General features: G+C 40.9%; 1 protein-coding gene across 4 annotated transcripts in view; it reads left to right on the top strand.

Moving 5' to 3' along the window:
• The window catches only part of VAPA (VAMP associated protein A), a 44975-nt gene that overhangs the window by 18212 nt on the left and 10075 nt on the right, over nt 1-16688 (top strand). For all 4 annotated transcript variants that reach the window (XM_039524723.1, XM_039524726.1, XM_039524722.1 and 1 more), the window contains exons 2-3: nt 8313-8465; nt 13636-13739. In XM_039524723.1, the coding sequence (XP_039380657.1) occupies nt 8313-8465; nt 13636-13739 (257 nt within the window). The remainder of the gene's footprint in view (nt 1-8312; nt 8466-13635; nt 13740-16688) is intronic.

The raw sequence follows: 16688 nt of genomic DNA, 5'->3' as shown, positions 1-16688 counted from the left end.
AAATAGTCTTTGCAGCAGTGTTTGGAATGGATATAAATGGGGCAATATTGCTTAATGTTATAGAATAATATGACATATTACTCTGTTTGCTTAAAGCACTACATCTAATCATGCATAATTTAATAATTCTGTATTTAAAACATGATATACAGTATCAATCCTCTGCGGATCAAAAATACTGACTTTACGTTGATTTGAAGTCTTATTTTACTATTTGAAAAAAATGTTTACAAAATGATAGAATGATGCCATAATCATTTATGGGAAGTGATTGTTTCTCTGTGTATTCTTTATACAGAGCCCCATTAGTGGGATGCATCTGCACTAAATCCAGGAGCCCTCGCTGTTCTGTGTTTTTGGTTCCATAGGAAACATCCCTGGTAACTCTGTTACATTAGTTCAGGGGTCGGCAACCGGTGGCTCGCGGCTCGCCAGGGTAAGCACCCTGGCAGGCCGGCCCGGTGTGTTTATCTGCCGCGTCGGCAAGTTTGGCCGATCGCGGCTCCCACTGGCCGCGGTTCGCGGTCCCAGGCCAATGCGGGAGGCAGGAAGCCGCGGCCAGAACATCCCTCGGCTCGTGCCGCTTCCTGCCTCCGGCATTGGCCTGGGACCGCGAACCGCGGCCAGTGGGAGCCGCGATCGGCCAAACTTGCCGACGCGGCAGATAAACAAACTGGGCCGGCCCGCCAGGGTGCTTACCCTGGCGAGCCACGAGCCACCGGTTGCCGACCCCTGCATTAGTTTTTGCCTGGTGCAAGGGCAGAAACTGGGGGGAAAAAAGATCAGTTTTAAGATTTACCTGCCTTGTGGGGAAAGAGTATCTATATCAGACCCCTGTGCCCAATGACTTAAATGTTTGGGTGACGAGCACTTGTACAATGATGTTCCATCTTTCTCCAATTTGTTTATTAGAACCTCAGAGGTGAAGGGATACTTTCTCCCAGTTCGTCATAATACAGATCTTCTTAGGTTAATGGCTTTGAAAGAGACAAGAAAAGGCCAAGGAAATGCAGAGGATCCCCGTATTTGTCTTCTGGGAGCAAGGGCAATTTTCTTTCAGACTTGGGACTAGAACCTACAAAGAAGGAACCTCAGAATCATTTTTTGAGTAATTTTGGAACTATTCTCAAGAGTATTATGTGGACCTTGTAGGCTCCTCCAGATAACCCTCTGAAAAAAGCATAGGAGGAAGTGGGCGAGAAGAAGAGTTCACTACAAGTTAAATCTGTTCTGATTTATACTCCCTAAAGTTGATAGAACCCTAATATCTGGTTAAAGAAATGGCAGTAATAAAGAATAATATAATAAAAAATGAGGTTATGTCAGCAGCCCTTCATACATCCACTACCTCTACATCTTGTTCTAGAGCCATGCAAGCATGGTCAGACTCCTGTTGCCCATTGTCATTCAAGATCATAGATTCCAAGGCCAGAAAGGACTATTACGACTAGCTAGTTTGACCCTGTGTCTAACATAAGACAGAGAACTTCCCCCAAGTAATTCCTAGAGCACATCTTTTAGAAAAACATCTAATCTTGATTTAAAAATGGTCAGTGGTGGAGAATCCACCAGGACCCTTGGCAAATTGTTCCAATGGTTAATTACTGACCATTAAAAATGTAGCCTTATTTCTAGTCTGAATTTGTCTACCTTCAGCTTCCAGCCATTGGATTGTTCTACCTTCCTCTGCTAGATTGAAGAGCCCATTATTAAATATTTGGTCCCCATGTAGATACTGAGACTGTAATCAAGTCACCCCTTAACCTTTTCTTTGTTAAACTAAATAGATTGAGCTCTTTGAGTCTGTCACTGTAAGGCAGGGGTCTCAAACTCAAATGACCACAAGGGTCACATGAGGTCTAGTGCATTGGCCCGAGGGCTGCATCACTGACACCCCCACCCTCACTGCCCCCGGCCCTGCCCCCATTCCACCCCTTCTCCGCTCATTTCCATCCCTTCCCCAAAGTCCCCACACAGTGCTGCCCCTTCCCTGTCACCAGGGGCTGCAGGAGGGGTGCAAGGTGTGGCAGGGGCTCAGGGCAGGGAGTTGAGGTGCAAGAGGTGGTGTGTGGGGTGCAAGAGAGGTGAGGGGTATGGCAGGGGGTCGGGGTGCAGGGTGCAGCAGGCGGCTCAGGGCAGGGAGTGCAGGAGGAGTGGGGGTGCAGCAGGGGCTCAGGGCAGGAAGTTGGGCGCAGGAGGGGTGCGGGGTGCGGCAGGGGGCTCAGGGCGGGGAGTTGGGGTGCAGGAGGGGTACAGGGTGTGAGCGGCTCGGTGCTGCTTACCTAGAGCTGCTCTGGGGTGGCAGCGGCGCGCATTGGGGCCAGGGCAGGCTCCTGGCCCGATACCGCACCGCGCCGCTCCACTCCTGGAAGCCGCCAGAACCACGGCCCCTGGGGGAGTGGGGGTGGGCACAGGGCTCCGCTGCTGCTCCCCAGGTACCTCTCACGAAGCTCCCATTGGCCACGATTCCCTGTTTCTGGCCAATGGGAGCTGCGGGGGGCGGTACCTTGAAGCGAGGCAGCGCAGGAGCCCTCTGCCGCCTCCTCCCTCCCCTCCAGCCCGAAGGGACGTTTTGCCAGCCGCTTAAGGGAGTGGTGCTGGGCCCGCTGCACCATGGGGGCAGCCCATGGGCTGTAGTTTGCCCACCCCTGGCTTGGAGGTAGGCAGAAGGGCGAGGGGAGCTTGGTGGGCCGCACAGAAGAGCCCCGCGGGCCGTGTGTTTGAGACCCCTGCTGTAAGGCATGTTTACTATTCCTTTAATCAGTCTCATGGCTCTTTTCTGAACTGTGTCCAGTTTATCAACTGCTTCATGCATTGTGGGCACCAGAGCTTGACACTGTGCGAAATAAAAAGAGGTAAAATAACCTCTCTGCTCCTTCTCAAGATTCCCCTGTTTATGCATTCCATTATTGCATTAGCTCTTTTGGCATAGCATCACACTGGGAGTTTATGTTCAGCTGATTATCTACCATGACCCTCAATCTTTTTCAAAGTCACTGCTTTAGTCTTGAGAAAATATGTTACAAATGGCATCTTCAGGGGCCTGGTCTGAGTTTATGGCATGTGTTGTTAGCATGGATGGATCCAGTCCATGCAAGGGCAAAGCAATTTTTAAAATTTTTACAGTATAAATTCTTAATACGGGCCTCAGATTCTAATCCAAGTGGTACCCATATGCAACTCATTGGAGACAGAAAATGGGTGTAGGATTGTTTTATCCAGACGCAAGAAGATTTCTTTGAGTTGCTGTGCTGCTCAAACCCACACCAATTAGAACTACTTGCTCCTAGAAACTACTGTAAATATTAATTTTAAACTTCCTATTGGGAAATAGTCCAGACAGTACAGAATTAAAAGTTTACTTCATCCAGTTATCAGTGTCAAAAACAACCATGTTGTTGTAAGCAGTTTCATAATTTAGCACTATTTGAATGATGGCTTGAGGGGCATGGTGGTGTGATTCTCCCCCACTCCCTGCCCCCCCCCCCCGATGAAGTGTGCATCAGCAAGATAGGAGCACATCTTTCCAGTGCTATCTTTCACTGATGGTGCACTTAAAATATTAAGTATGTAGCAACCATTGTAGTTATTTCATTGATTATAATGACAGTTATCCTACACTTTGTCCTTGAGTTTATTTCTCTCAACATTTATAAGACATGCATCTTGTAGCTGGTAACCTCCTGGAATTCTCGTTCTTCACTTGAGTGTTAAGCATATGTCATATGAAAGGATGGCCTGTTTTAGGTAGTCATATATTTGCACTGGCACAAGTTTGTGCCCTGTCACAGATGACGTTGTGTAGTTGTGGTTGTGCTGAAACATGTACAGATTGTGCGCTGCATTTTATGACATTGTCCTTGCAACTCAGCCTTTCTCTTTAAATGCTTCTGTGATTTGTTCATGTGATTTGCAGTTGTTTATTTCATTTCATGGTTGAGAATGTTACATATTTTGCAAAAGAGTTTTCCTCTGTCTTTAAATGCTTCTCTAAGAAAATATTTTTTGTCTCTTGCTGATTTATTTGCAAGATCAGACTTTTGTCATGGCTTTTTATTTATTTGGGGGGGGGCAAAATTGTTTTTTCACAGCTGGGCTTTTTCTTATATAGGTCCCTAATACCCTCCACTCCTATCCCGATTTTTCACACTTCTATTTGGTCACCCTAGGAGAGACCAAATTTAATGGTTCTGCAGTCTTTGCTGCTAAAAAAGATTTTCCTCATGTCCTGTTTCTCTTTTCACCAGAATAGAGTGGAACCAGGTCTGCACAAGAAACTTTTCCTGATGTAGCTTTGTGGTTTCGGGGTGTAAATTTTTTTGAGGGGTGTTATTTCAATACTGGCAAAATCCTAGTGTAGCTGCAGTTTATGCTGGCAAATGTACTTTATGCCTATGTAGCTTATTTTGCTCACCAAACCAGGATAAGTGTTTTTTTGTTTGCAGGTTGGATTGACTTTAATCAAAGTGGTTTTAATCACCCAGCAGGAAACCTTGATTTTAAATAATCAATTTTAATTGTGTTTTGCATTTGTAATTATTATTTTTCCTAAAGAGAGAATGATTCTCATTAGTTGGTATTGATTTGCAACTAAATATAGCCTTTACACTACATTTGGTGTTCCTCTTGCTAGTCAGCATGATACACGATATGCACATTTACTTTATCAGTTATATAATGTAACTTATATTCATTCAGATTCTTAATTTTTACTCTTATGTTTAGAAAATGGTGAATGATACATTTCTTATTGATTAGATTCATTTTTTAATTGTTTTGTGTCAAGCTCTGGATGGAAATTCAAATTTAATTAAAATTCACAAAATTTTTATTAAAATGGCTTTAAAGGTGCTGGATGAACTTTTTTGTGTATCAAAAAGTTTTGCATTTAATATGATTTATTAAACAAAGGAGGTATTATCTGTAGTTAGCAAATTGAACTATTTTGTTTCTGGTCATAGCGTCTGCAAGGTTTTAGAGCTAGAAGACCTCATTCTCGCATCTAGTTTTTATTCATACACTGGGAGAGAAAAATAAACTTTCCTGCTTTTTCAACTCCCAGTGCTTTCTTAACTTTGAACTGAACTAGTTGTGTAAACTGAAATGAAGAAAGCATTCTCTTTGACCCTGCAGAAGAGGCTACTGCTGTCAAAAGCTGGTTTAGGACTTCAGCAAACTTTGTTTCCGGTTGCTTAGCAAATGGCTTCCACCAGTTGAGTGGTTTTGATTTGCTTTAAAACTTGGCAGGAAATATTTATTGCTCAATATTAAAGATTGTAATTAATTTAAATGATTTAAATAGATTATAATTTTAGGCCTTATGTAGGTTGTCAATTTCAAATTTATTTTTAAGTAGGTCTATTTTTAAAAAATAAACTCATATTTAATTTAAAATAAAATGTATTCATATTTTTAAAAAAAATCATCAATTTTTATTCACCCTGTTTCTGCTGTAACCTGCATCTGTGCTAAATTGGTATGCTTGTTTAACTATCTCAGTATACCTTTTCTAGTGTAGATATTTAAAACTAAGTCTGACCAAAATAGTTAGTTACAGGTGTGTTTGATCTTTACAATGCTAGAGCAGCCCAAGAACTGAGTATCTTTCTCAATGGAAATATGAATCCCACCCAGTCTTCCTTGGAGTAATCCTAGATCTTTCTCTATTTATATTATATTATATATATATATATATATAATGTGTGTGTATGTATGTATAAAAATAGAGAGAGAGGTCTCTCTCACCTAGAACTGGAAGGAACCTTGAAAGGTCATCGAGTCCAGCCCCCTGCCTTTACTAGCAGGACCAAGTACTGATTTTTGCCCCAGTTCCCTAAATGGTCCCCTCAAGGATTGAACTCACAACCCTGGGTTTAGCAGGCCAGTGCTCAAACCACTGAGCTATCCCTCCCCTGTCTTAACCACATGAGGACAACTGCAGCTAAGGTGAGGTTGCATAACAGCCTTCTAAGCGAATTGGCTGGCATTTCATGGGGAGCAAATGCACAAACTCTCTGATCATCCCCTTTAGCCCTCTGTACATCTGCAGCAGAATACTGTTCCTGTCTAGCTCCATTCATCTCATGTCAAGTTGGTTGATGCACAGCTATATTCAACTGTGCGCATTGTAACTGGCATGATTCGACTCATACCAGTACCATGGCTCCCTGTGTTAAGCAACATCACTCTTCCGAGCACCTGTGATAAGTATGCTACAGCCAGAATGGTTGAGAAGATCGGGGCAATCCTGGTCCTACCACTATACACAGACTTCTTTAACCACCCAAGAGTGCACTTCTCATCGATGCACCTGTTGTGGGACCACTTGCCCTGCCCAGTTTTTCTGTGATGTCAATGTGGTATGAAGAATGATCTTCAGCTGATGTCAGAAACCAGTCTCTTATAACTGGCCTGACCACATGTATACCTAGCCTTGGTTTGCCAAACTGTTCATGGGCCCTTCTGAACCGATTTTGAATGAGCCAGGGACAATGTGCAGCCAGCCGTCACGCTTGGGGCTGGCTAGCAGGAAGATCCCAGGTGCGCTGTGGACAAAGACAGAGAATGTTTCACATCACTGACTGCCCTCTTACCAATTTAATGGTGACCTGAGGGTTCTGCACTTCGCTGATGAGGCTGTTGCAAATTGGCTTGGCAAGCTCCGCATCCAAGACAAAATGTAGACATGGTTTAAGTGGAAGCCTCTGTCCATTCTTCCCTGTCCTAACGTTTGTCTTCAGCCAGTTATCAACTCCTCTCCAATCTCTCAGAACCAAGGATTCAGATTGAGGGTTCACAGGATTGTAGAAATGAAGGAAGTGCCATACTGACAGATTAGTGGGCCATCTAGCTCAGTATCCTGTCCAGTCGTGGCTAATACCAGTTGCTTCATCTAGAGGTGCTGGGGGATTCCTGTTACAGACTTAACCTACACATAGGGAAAGTTTCATCCCTGATCTCAGGGCTGGGTTATATCCTGAAATTTGAGGGCTTATATCCTTTTACTTTTTGTCTTATTTAATGAAAACGTTGTTCTTTTTGTGTGTGACTGTTTTAACTATGGTCAGTTACAAAAACTAAAATAGAAGTTGTTTTAATTTCAGCATTTTCACAATAAGTTGCAGTAGGATTTTTAAAATGTCATTTAAGAGCCCCAAAGTAGTTGTGATAGCTAAAAACTCTGCATGTGAAATTCAGTTAAGAGCAAATTTCATTCATATATATATATATATATAAAACCTTCTCAATAAAACTATAAGCAGGCATCCTCCCATTCAGTGCTTTTGCTATCTTGCTTTCCCACAGCTTGGGGCCAGTTAACCTCACTTGTGCTTGGAACACTGCAGCTTCCTCTTCTCTCCTCTCTTTATGCCATTGCTACTAGGTGCCATCTGAGGATGGGCTCTGCTTGAAGAGAAGGAGCTTACATTGCTGACACTGAAACTATGTCTCTTTGCTTGGCCAACTAGTCTAGTCACTTCTCTCATCTAGAACCGTAGGGTGTTTTTTGTTTTTGTTTGTTTTTTGGCGAACACAGTGTTGTTCATCAAGAGCTGTGTGGATAACCATGGAAGCTGAATTCTCTTGTCCACAGAATAGGTACAGTGTGGGCAACAGCAATTTAAACATTTCTGTCTTCTCTGCCAGTTTTTTTTCTGCCCACATCTGGAAAGACCACTTGAGAGTTAAAGGATTAGTGTCTCTGCCCATTTTGTCCTTGGCAACTCTATCAACGGTCAACCAGCGAGCAATTAATGCATCTCAGTATCACAGAATTTTACCTGTTCTGATTTAAACGTTTTACTACTCAAGTATAACAAAGCTATAGAAGGTTTCTTAATCTTAAATATGCGTTGCTTCTGTTTCTAAGGAAAAATACTGCCATAGTGATTTTAACCCTTTGACTATCATATAGTATTTCAAGAAAATTGTGGGAAAATAAGCATAGTAACTTTGCTGAAAATGTTTTCTTTTCTGTATTGGCTGTACTATTTTTAAATAATTTGAATCCAAACTGTGACTAGTTTGTATTACAGAGGTATGCACTGGCGTGTGTGTGTGTGTGTGTGTGTGTGTACACAGAGACACACAGACACACACACACACTGTTGTCGTGTAATAGAGTACATGTGGGGTCTGGACATCTAACAAGAAGAATATGTACCTTGGTGCATGCTTTGTAATTGTTAATGTTCTCAGGAGATAGTTTTTGCTATAAGAAATTAATTTAAGAGTATTCAGGTCTGCATAAGCAAGTTTTTTTCCGAGAAACATACCTTTTTTTTTTTTTTTTTTTTTTAAAAACAAAACAGGTCCCTTCACAGATGTAGTCACTACAAATCTTAAGCTACGAAACCCATCAGATAGAAAAGTATGTTTCAAAGTGAAGACCACAGCGCCTCGTCGATACTGTGTGCGGCCAAACAGTGGAATTATTGACCCAGGATCAACTGTAACTGTTTCAGGTAAAAACAAGTTTGTTGTGCAGCTTTATAGTTCTGATTCTCTTGTTCCAGGATACTACATGAAACACTTTGCCACCTGTCCCTTACAGAAACTATTGCATAACATCATTAACTATGTTTTTTTGTAAAGGATTGTTGATAATGAATGGTTAGTACAGTCTCTTCAGTATTGTTAAGCTTGCAGGTGCCACCACAACAACTTGTACACCAAAAGTTAATATATGAAAATGAAAATCCTGGATACTGAAATATTTAGCTGTCTGTTACAAACTATTATGTTTTTGACTTAATTTGGACAAGTTAACACATTCAAATTACCCTTTCTGTATAGATGGGTGTGACTTTAAAAAAAAGTGGTTCAAGATCAGATTATGCAGTAGGAAAGGAAATGGGAAGGTGGGATAGTGAGGAAAAGATATGATGCAGGATACTGAATTACAATTATAATCTGTCATCACCCATGATGAGTGTATGCAAGCAAGAGGGGAAGGTGGAAAGGACCAGAGAAAAATTAATGATGCCCTTGCCCAAGAGAGGCATATTTTTGTTTATAATCCACTCTCAGTTTGTAGTGGGACATCACTTTATGGCTGTGAAGTAATTACACTGTATTTTATATCTGATTATAATTAATGACGCTTTAAAAATTAGATGAAAACTTACAGTTGCTTGGATCATATAGTACATTCCATATTTAAAATGATTAAGTGGACCATATAATTAGCTTAATCACAGCATCACAAATCCACTATTCAATAACTATCTTTCCCAGATTATTTAGGTAGCCTAATGCTTTCCATTTATAAAAAGTTCTTAGTCTTTTTAAAGAAGCTCTAACATGTCCATAGTTTGCAGCAGGCCTTTGAAATTCAGCAGAGGAAGAGCCCTGGGGACTGACAGTGCCTTTTCTTTCTCCCATGAAAATTTGTTTGGTTTGGCTTGGACAGGTTTTGCTGCTGTTGTTTGAAAAATTGCCATTGCCTTTCTGCCACTTGTGTTGTCAGCAAAATTTTGTCAGCCAGCCAAAATAACTGGACATATGTATTTTAATCTAAGACTGGGCCCATGGTACTGCCAAAGCAGCAGCACACTGTACTGAGAATACTGGGTGCGGGCTGCCTCTCCAGAGTCTGGGGAAAGGGCTGTACTCTCCCATGAGTGAGCAAATGGCTCTGGTAGCTCATCCCACTGCCCTATTGGGGGGGGGGGGGAGGGCACATGGGGAAGGAGCTCTCTCACCTCCCATGAGGGAAGGAAAGAAGAGCCAGGTTGTCCCCTCACCACTTCCATGGACCCACCATATGGATCCAGCTTGTCATTCTTTTCCCCCTCTCCTAGACTGCTTTGGGTATTGGGAAGGAGTAGGGAAGTAATCCTTTGCTAGGTGTCAGAGTAGCAGCCGTGTTAGTCTGTATCCGCAAAAAAAAACAAAAAAAAAAAACAGGAGTACTTGTGGCACCTTAAAGACTAACAAATTTATTTTAGCATGAGCTTTCGTGAGCTAAAGCTCACTTCTTCGGATGCATAGAATGGAACACACAGACAGGAGATATTTATACATACAGAGAACATGAAAAGGTGGAAGTATGCATACCAACAGGCAGAGTCTAATCAATTGAGATGAGCTATCGTTAGCAGGAGGAAAAAAAACTTTTTGAAGTGATAATTAAGATGGCCCATAGAAGGTGTGAGGAGAACTTAACATAGGGAAATAGATTCAATTGGTGTAATGACCCAACCATTCCCAGTCTTTGTTTAGACCACAGTTAATAGTATCTAGTTTGCATATTAATTCAAGTTCAGCAGTCTCTCTTTGGAGTCTGTTTTTGAAGTTTTTTTGTTGCAAAATTGCCACCTTCAAGTCTGTCACTGAGTGGTTAGAAAGGTTGAAGTGTTCTCCCACTGGTTTTTGAATGTTATGATTCCTGATGTCAGATTTGTGTCCATTTATTCTTTTGCGTAGAGACTGTCCGGTGCTCTAGGTTCAGGCAGAGTCATTCAGGCTCTTGTCTTGCTCTCCGTGGGGCTTCCACAATGTAGCAGGGAAGCTGCCAATGGAACAACCAGAGCTGCTGTTTTTCTTCCTTCTTGTGGTGTGGCAGGAGCCAGTGGAGGAGCTGCTGAGAAGCAGCAACAGGGATGTGGGGAGCAGATGCTCAAAGCACTCCTGATTCACATGGATACTAATCTTGAGAAGTGGCTGAAGGAGACTGGGAAGGCTGATTCAAACAATTCTGTTTAAAAGTTGCCGGGCACAGTTTATGGAGCAAATTTTTGATTTATAGTCAAATAAACTTTTCTTCTTAACAGTTGCTCTTGAAGAGAACAAGTTGGGCCACTGTTATGCAAGAGGTAGATCACAGCCCAAAGAGTTTCTACAGTGATTCCTATGTCTAGACCAACAATTTATGGTTGAGCTAGAACATTTCACTGAGAGACACCTTGAATTAAAGACTCTGTAGGTACATCTACTTTGCAAAAAAACCAAAACCTCGGATAAGGAGCCTGAGAGCCCGGTCAATTGACTGGGCTCATACTACAGGACTAAAAATAGCAGTGTAGGTGTTTCCAGCCTGACTGGGAACATCTTCACTGCAATTTTTTAGTCCCCTAGCATGAACCCAAGTCAGTTGACCCAGGCTTTGAAACTTACTGTTGTGGGTTTCTTTGTTTTTTTTTGCAGTTTAGACATATCTGCCAAGAGTAATGGAGAACTTAACTTATTTCCAGCAGAACTTTGCTAACTTCACCTTTCAGCCATTGTATCTCATTATGCCTTTGTCTGGTAGGCTAGAGTCCTCTAGTATCAGATATCTTTTCCTTGGGTAGTCAGTTTATAGATTTGTGATCAAGATTCCACTTGACCTTTTCTGTAGTAAATTAGGTAGAGCTCCTTTAGAATCTCATAGTAAGGTGTCTTTTCCAGGCACAAATCATCCCTCTAATTCTTCTCTGAACCTCTCCAATTTTTCAACATCCTTTTTGAAGTGTAAACACCAGTACTCAACATAGTATTCAGTCAGTTGTTTCACCAATGCAAAACAGAAGTAATATCACACACTACTCCTGCTTGATTCTCCCAGTTAACACAGTCAGGTATTTTAATAGCCCTCTTTGCCACAGAATCACAGTGGAGGATCATGTATAGTTAGTTGAATACAGTGACCCATAAGTACTTTTCAGAGTTGCTGCTTTCCAGAATCCAGCTTCCTATTCGGTAAGTATGGCTTGCGTTCTTTGTCCCTAGATGTATTGTCTAGCATTTGGCTATGTTAAAAGGCAGATCACACACCATGTTTCCAAATGACTCAGATCATTCTTTATCAATGACCGTACCTTGTTATTTGCCATATCGCCAGTCTTTATCATCTGCAAATGTTATCAATAGTGATTTTATATTTTCTTTCTGATCATTGACAAAAAATCTAATCAATAGTGGTGGGCTGAGAGTGATTATTTCAGGATCTCACTAGAAAAGCCCCACTGGTTAATACGTCTCAAGTTTAAATGGGGAGTTATCCGTTACTTTTAATCCATTTAACATGTGCCATATTGATTTTTGAATTGTGCTAGGTTTTAAATCAGAATGTCATGCAGTATTGAAGACAAAGAAATCCAAAAGTGTATATTGTGTTATATGTATTGTATATTATATCAACACAGTTACCTTTCTCAGCTACACTTGTAATCTTGTCAAAGAAATATATGTTTGTTTGAAAAGACTTTTTTCCATTAAACCGTATCAACTAGTATATTTTTGTCCTTTAACTCTACTGATAGTGTGGCAGATCAGTCATTCCATTGTTTTGCCCAGGCTTTGTTATGCTAATTGGCTTATAATTACCTAGGTCATCAAATTAATTTTATAAGAATATTGACACAACAGTGGCTTACTCACTCTTCCAAGACATAAATGGTCCAGAACGTTCTTTGGACAACTCTGTGGATTTTGAGGTATTAATAGAGCTTGTCTTGGAGTAGGCAAAGACCCCAGTGGTTCAGGTTTTCAATTCTGAACTTGTTAGATCTTTTTACCTTAAAGTCTTAACTGTTTTTCTGGAGTTCTCCTTGGAGAATTAGATATCATCCACTCTGGTAATACCAGGCCTCAACTGAAAGGGCAAGGCATGTGTTAAAGCTTGAAAGAGAGCCTGGCACCCCACTCTGTCAGAATTTTTTATTTAAATAGGATTTAAAAAAAAACAAATTTTAAACAGTCTGAACAAAAATTTCTTTACTTCTCAGTTGCTCTAATTTCAGTCGCTTATCATTATCCTAATCCTATTAGGTTCTCAGTCATCCTTGGAAAAACAGGGTGGTGAAAACTTTATTCCTCTTTATTAGAAACAAGAAATGTCATCACCCTTTTTTGGGTGATAGGAAAGTGGGAAATAGTTGTTCAGACTTTTGTGAGCCAAAGATTTCTTTTTTAAAAAGGTATGCAAGCACATCTGTTCCCCCTCCCACGTCTACAAGACATTGTTGACATAGCCTCTCTCTCTCTCTCTCTATATATATATATAGAGGCTATCAGCACTTTGATCCTAGGTATGGAAGATGGTAGAACTTACAGGTAACCAGTATCAAAGGAGAATGGGCTGGTACTTGCTTGTCTGTCATTGTACTGTCCTCTCCAGAGAGGAAGCGGGAAGCTGGCCCAACTAGCACCTGTCTTCAAAAAACTCTTTGGAGTGGATACTGATTGTAACTACCATCGTTTATATTCGGGGTCTGTTGTCTTTGCAGTCACTTAAATTACAATATGTTTCTGACTATACAGACAGCAAATTATGATCCCTAAGATAGTTCAGTTTGTATTGCAGAGGAATTAAAAATGGATTGAAGGAAATTAAACTTGTTTGGTCTTTATCTTAAATATTTTCTGGTACTGGTAGAAATTAAAAAATGTTCTGCCTGTTTGTAGTTTTGGATCAAAACAGGTTATTATAAATATGGGCTTTAAGTGTTGTAAATTCTAGGATTTATACAGCTGTAAGATTTGTTCCAGGTGACAGCTGTTGCTACAGTGTATTCCTCCTCTTCATTTGCATTGTGGCTTTGTTAAAGGCTAGTCAAGTGAGAATTGAATTAAAGCTAAAATGATTAATATGCTTGCACTAAATGATCAGTTGAAGAACCATGAATAATCTTACATTTGTTTTTTGTACAGTAATGTTACAGCCTTTTGACTATGACCCAAATGAGAAGAGTAAACACAAGTTTATGGTACAGACAATCTTTGCGCCACCAAGCACTTCAGATATGGAGGCAGTGGTAAGTAAACGTATTAACATGAATATGCTGCCTGCTTAAAATTCAGTTTCTGCTGTAATAGGTAAACATGTTATGTTCAAATTTAAGTAATTTTTACTCCGGAACAAAACTCAACAGACATTTTCTGAAGAACTCTCTGACTACTGTGAATAAGTGATCAAAGGTTTTGAATCACAAATGCAAAATCATGTAATTAGTGCTTCTGAATTGCTTAATGAGTTTTGTTTGAAAGTTATTTATGGGGGCTTGGTGAATAGCAGGCAAATTGAATGTGAATGATGCGCGGATGAATTAGTTTTGGGTATTACAGCATGGGCCTATTGATCCTTGCAGTCAGTTAACAGACAGTAAACAGGGTTAGTGTGAAGGAGTTCAAAGAAAGTGTGAAGTGGCAAGTTCTAACATGAGAACAGCGTTACTGGATGTAAAAGAAGTTCAGCTGGGACAGTCTAATGGGAATCAAAATAGTCTGGTGGAGAAGATAAGTCTTCTTCTATAGGAAGACCAAGAAGGCAAAAATATGCACAAACTACAAACTCACTTTCCATTCTTGTAGAAGTAAGCACATACCTGATGTTGAGCTGACAGATACAATTGTTGGGATATGTACCCTTTAGTCTTTGAAGTACAGGTGTTTTCTGGAAAGCATTTAGAGCACAGAGTATATAAGGGCTGTGTGGTCCCAATACCTTAGTTATTGTCATATTTAGCTGTTAGTGCAAATGATTTTGCCCCATGCCTAAGGATCTTAACTTGGATTTTCCCAAGGCTTTCTCTTGTATATTTCATATGTGTTCTTTCAATTTAGTTTAGTTATTGTTATAGTGGTACTAAGAGTTTTAGGCTTCTCATCCAAATTTTTTTAACCATTACACAGCTAGGCTTGATTCCATTCCATTCTTGGCATCAGGAGTTTTCTAGCCGATGCAGTTTTCAAAGACCTGGAGAAGATACACCAGTTAAACCTGGTCATTTCATACCTCTCCAATATTCCTAGAGGCAGGCTGATGTACACTAGCTGTTTGATTTACATTGGGGAGGTCCACTTTCTAGATAGATCAGGGTTTGGCAACCTTTCAGGAGTGGTGTGCCGAGTCTTCATTTATTCACTCTTAAGGTTTCGCGTGCCAGTAATACATTTGAATGTTTTTAGAAGATCTCTTTCTAAAGTCTATAATATATAACTAAACTATTGTTGTATGTAAAGTAAATAAGGTTTTAAAAAATGTTTTGAGAAGCTTCATTTAAAATTAAATTAAAATTCAGAGGCCCCAGACCGGTGGCCAGGACCAGGGCAGTGAAAGTGCCACTGAAAATCAGCTCGCGTGCCGCCTTCAGCACGCGTGCCATAGGTTGCCTACCCATGAGATAGATGCTTCATGTACACGACTTGTATACTTGGGGCCTACCTGGCTATATAGACACATAATCCAGGCTTTCCTCATGATGCAGGAATTCGGATTCAAGGACCCACAACTAACTTCAGATCAAACAGTTGGTTGTGCTATTCAAAAATTCCCAAATTCTGAAAGCTGGCTCAAAAGACAGATTACCCACTAAAGCCATGTACAACTGGTGCTGGAGAAAGGACTAATCTGAGCTGGTTGAGTCTAGGACCCCATTGATACTGGAATGTTCATCAGCACTGTAGAAACCTCTTTTCAAACATGGATTCCCTGCAGTGACTGGATCCCTAAGTATTAGGGATTCCCTCACTGCTAAGGAACCCTGAAGGTCAGGGTCAGTGCCAGTATCCCATTGGATCCATCTGAGTCTTCAGCCAAGGCTCAATTCCCGTAGAGGTGTTTATTTCTGTGTGCTCTCTGCTCCGTTTAAGAGTAAAGATAAGAACAGTAACACTTAGAGATCTTGTATGCTGGAGCACTGTCTTTGAGGAAGAAAAGCTAGCATCACAGATCCAGGAAGTGGTGGATGGTCGATATTTCTGGAGATATTTGTTCCATTACAGTTAGTTCTGAAGGGTGCTCTAACCTCAAGGCCTCAATGTCTCCTTCAGGAGGCAGAGAGGGAGAGTGTCCCCCTGGCCCCAAGGATCTAGTAACCATGTGCCTTCAGATTCAGGGAATGGGTCTGAGGCTCTTGCCACTGGTGCTGGTTCCAAGAACTTCCTTGGTCAGCCCTGGTGCACTCCCAAGATGCTTACCTGGGTAACTCAGAGTAGACAAAAGGGCAAAGGCCAGAAAACAGGTTTTACAAAAAACTAAATTCACTAGGGCTCAGCAGGCTTGTACTGTATCTCCTTTTCCTCAGAAGTTGAAGGGTTCAGTATGGCCTCTTTTCATCAGAAGTAGTCATAATCCTCCAGATTTTGTTGAAGCTTCTGGAGAGTTTAGCAAGAATCTGCCTCAGTGGAGCTCCCTGTCTGTTTTTTGTCCCAACCCCATGCTCTGTTGGATCCTGGTTGCATGGATTATTGGCATTATCCAGGAAGGATATAAAAATCTACTTCTGAAACATTATTTTAAATTACCATCCTTGAAAATACACTAACTCTCAATACCCTCTGCTCTAAAGCTGCAGAAAATTAATCATTTTGATTGTAAAATGTTGTACAGCCAAGTTTAAATGCCTCTGGAAAAAAAGGGGAAAGGGATTTTGTGGAATATAGCTTTTTCAAACTGATTCTGTTTATCTGTAATGCTTTCATCTCAAGATAATTTCAGAAGCCCTCTTAGTGCAAGGCAAATCACCTACTGCAGCAAACCTCAGATCTGTTTCCACTTCCATGGAATTATTTACATTCACATACCAAGTACCACTGCTCAGTTTGGACTCTAGCAGAAGTCAATGTTTGGAGGAATAGGAGTTTTACAGTGCATGGAGTTTTACAGACATTAATGTTACAGAACTTCTGCCCAAACTGTCATTCTTTAGGAGCTTTTCAGTATACCTGTTTGTCTTTCCTTTAGCTTTTTTTTAAACAAATTG

The sequence above is a fragment of the Mauremys reevesii genome, linkage group 2 (genome assembly GCF_016161935.1).
Source record: "Mauremys reevesii isolate NIE-2019 linkage group 2, ASM1616193v1, whole genome shotgun sequence".
Lineage (NCBI taxonomy): Eukaryota > Metazoa > Chordata > Testudines > Geoemydidae > Mauremys > Mauremys reevesii.
The sequence above is the reverse complement of the archived record's forward strand: the minus strand, read 5'-3'. Positions and strand labels throughout refer to the sequence as shown.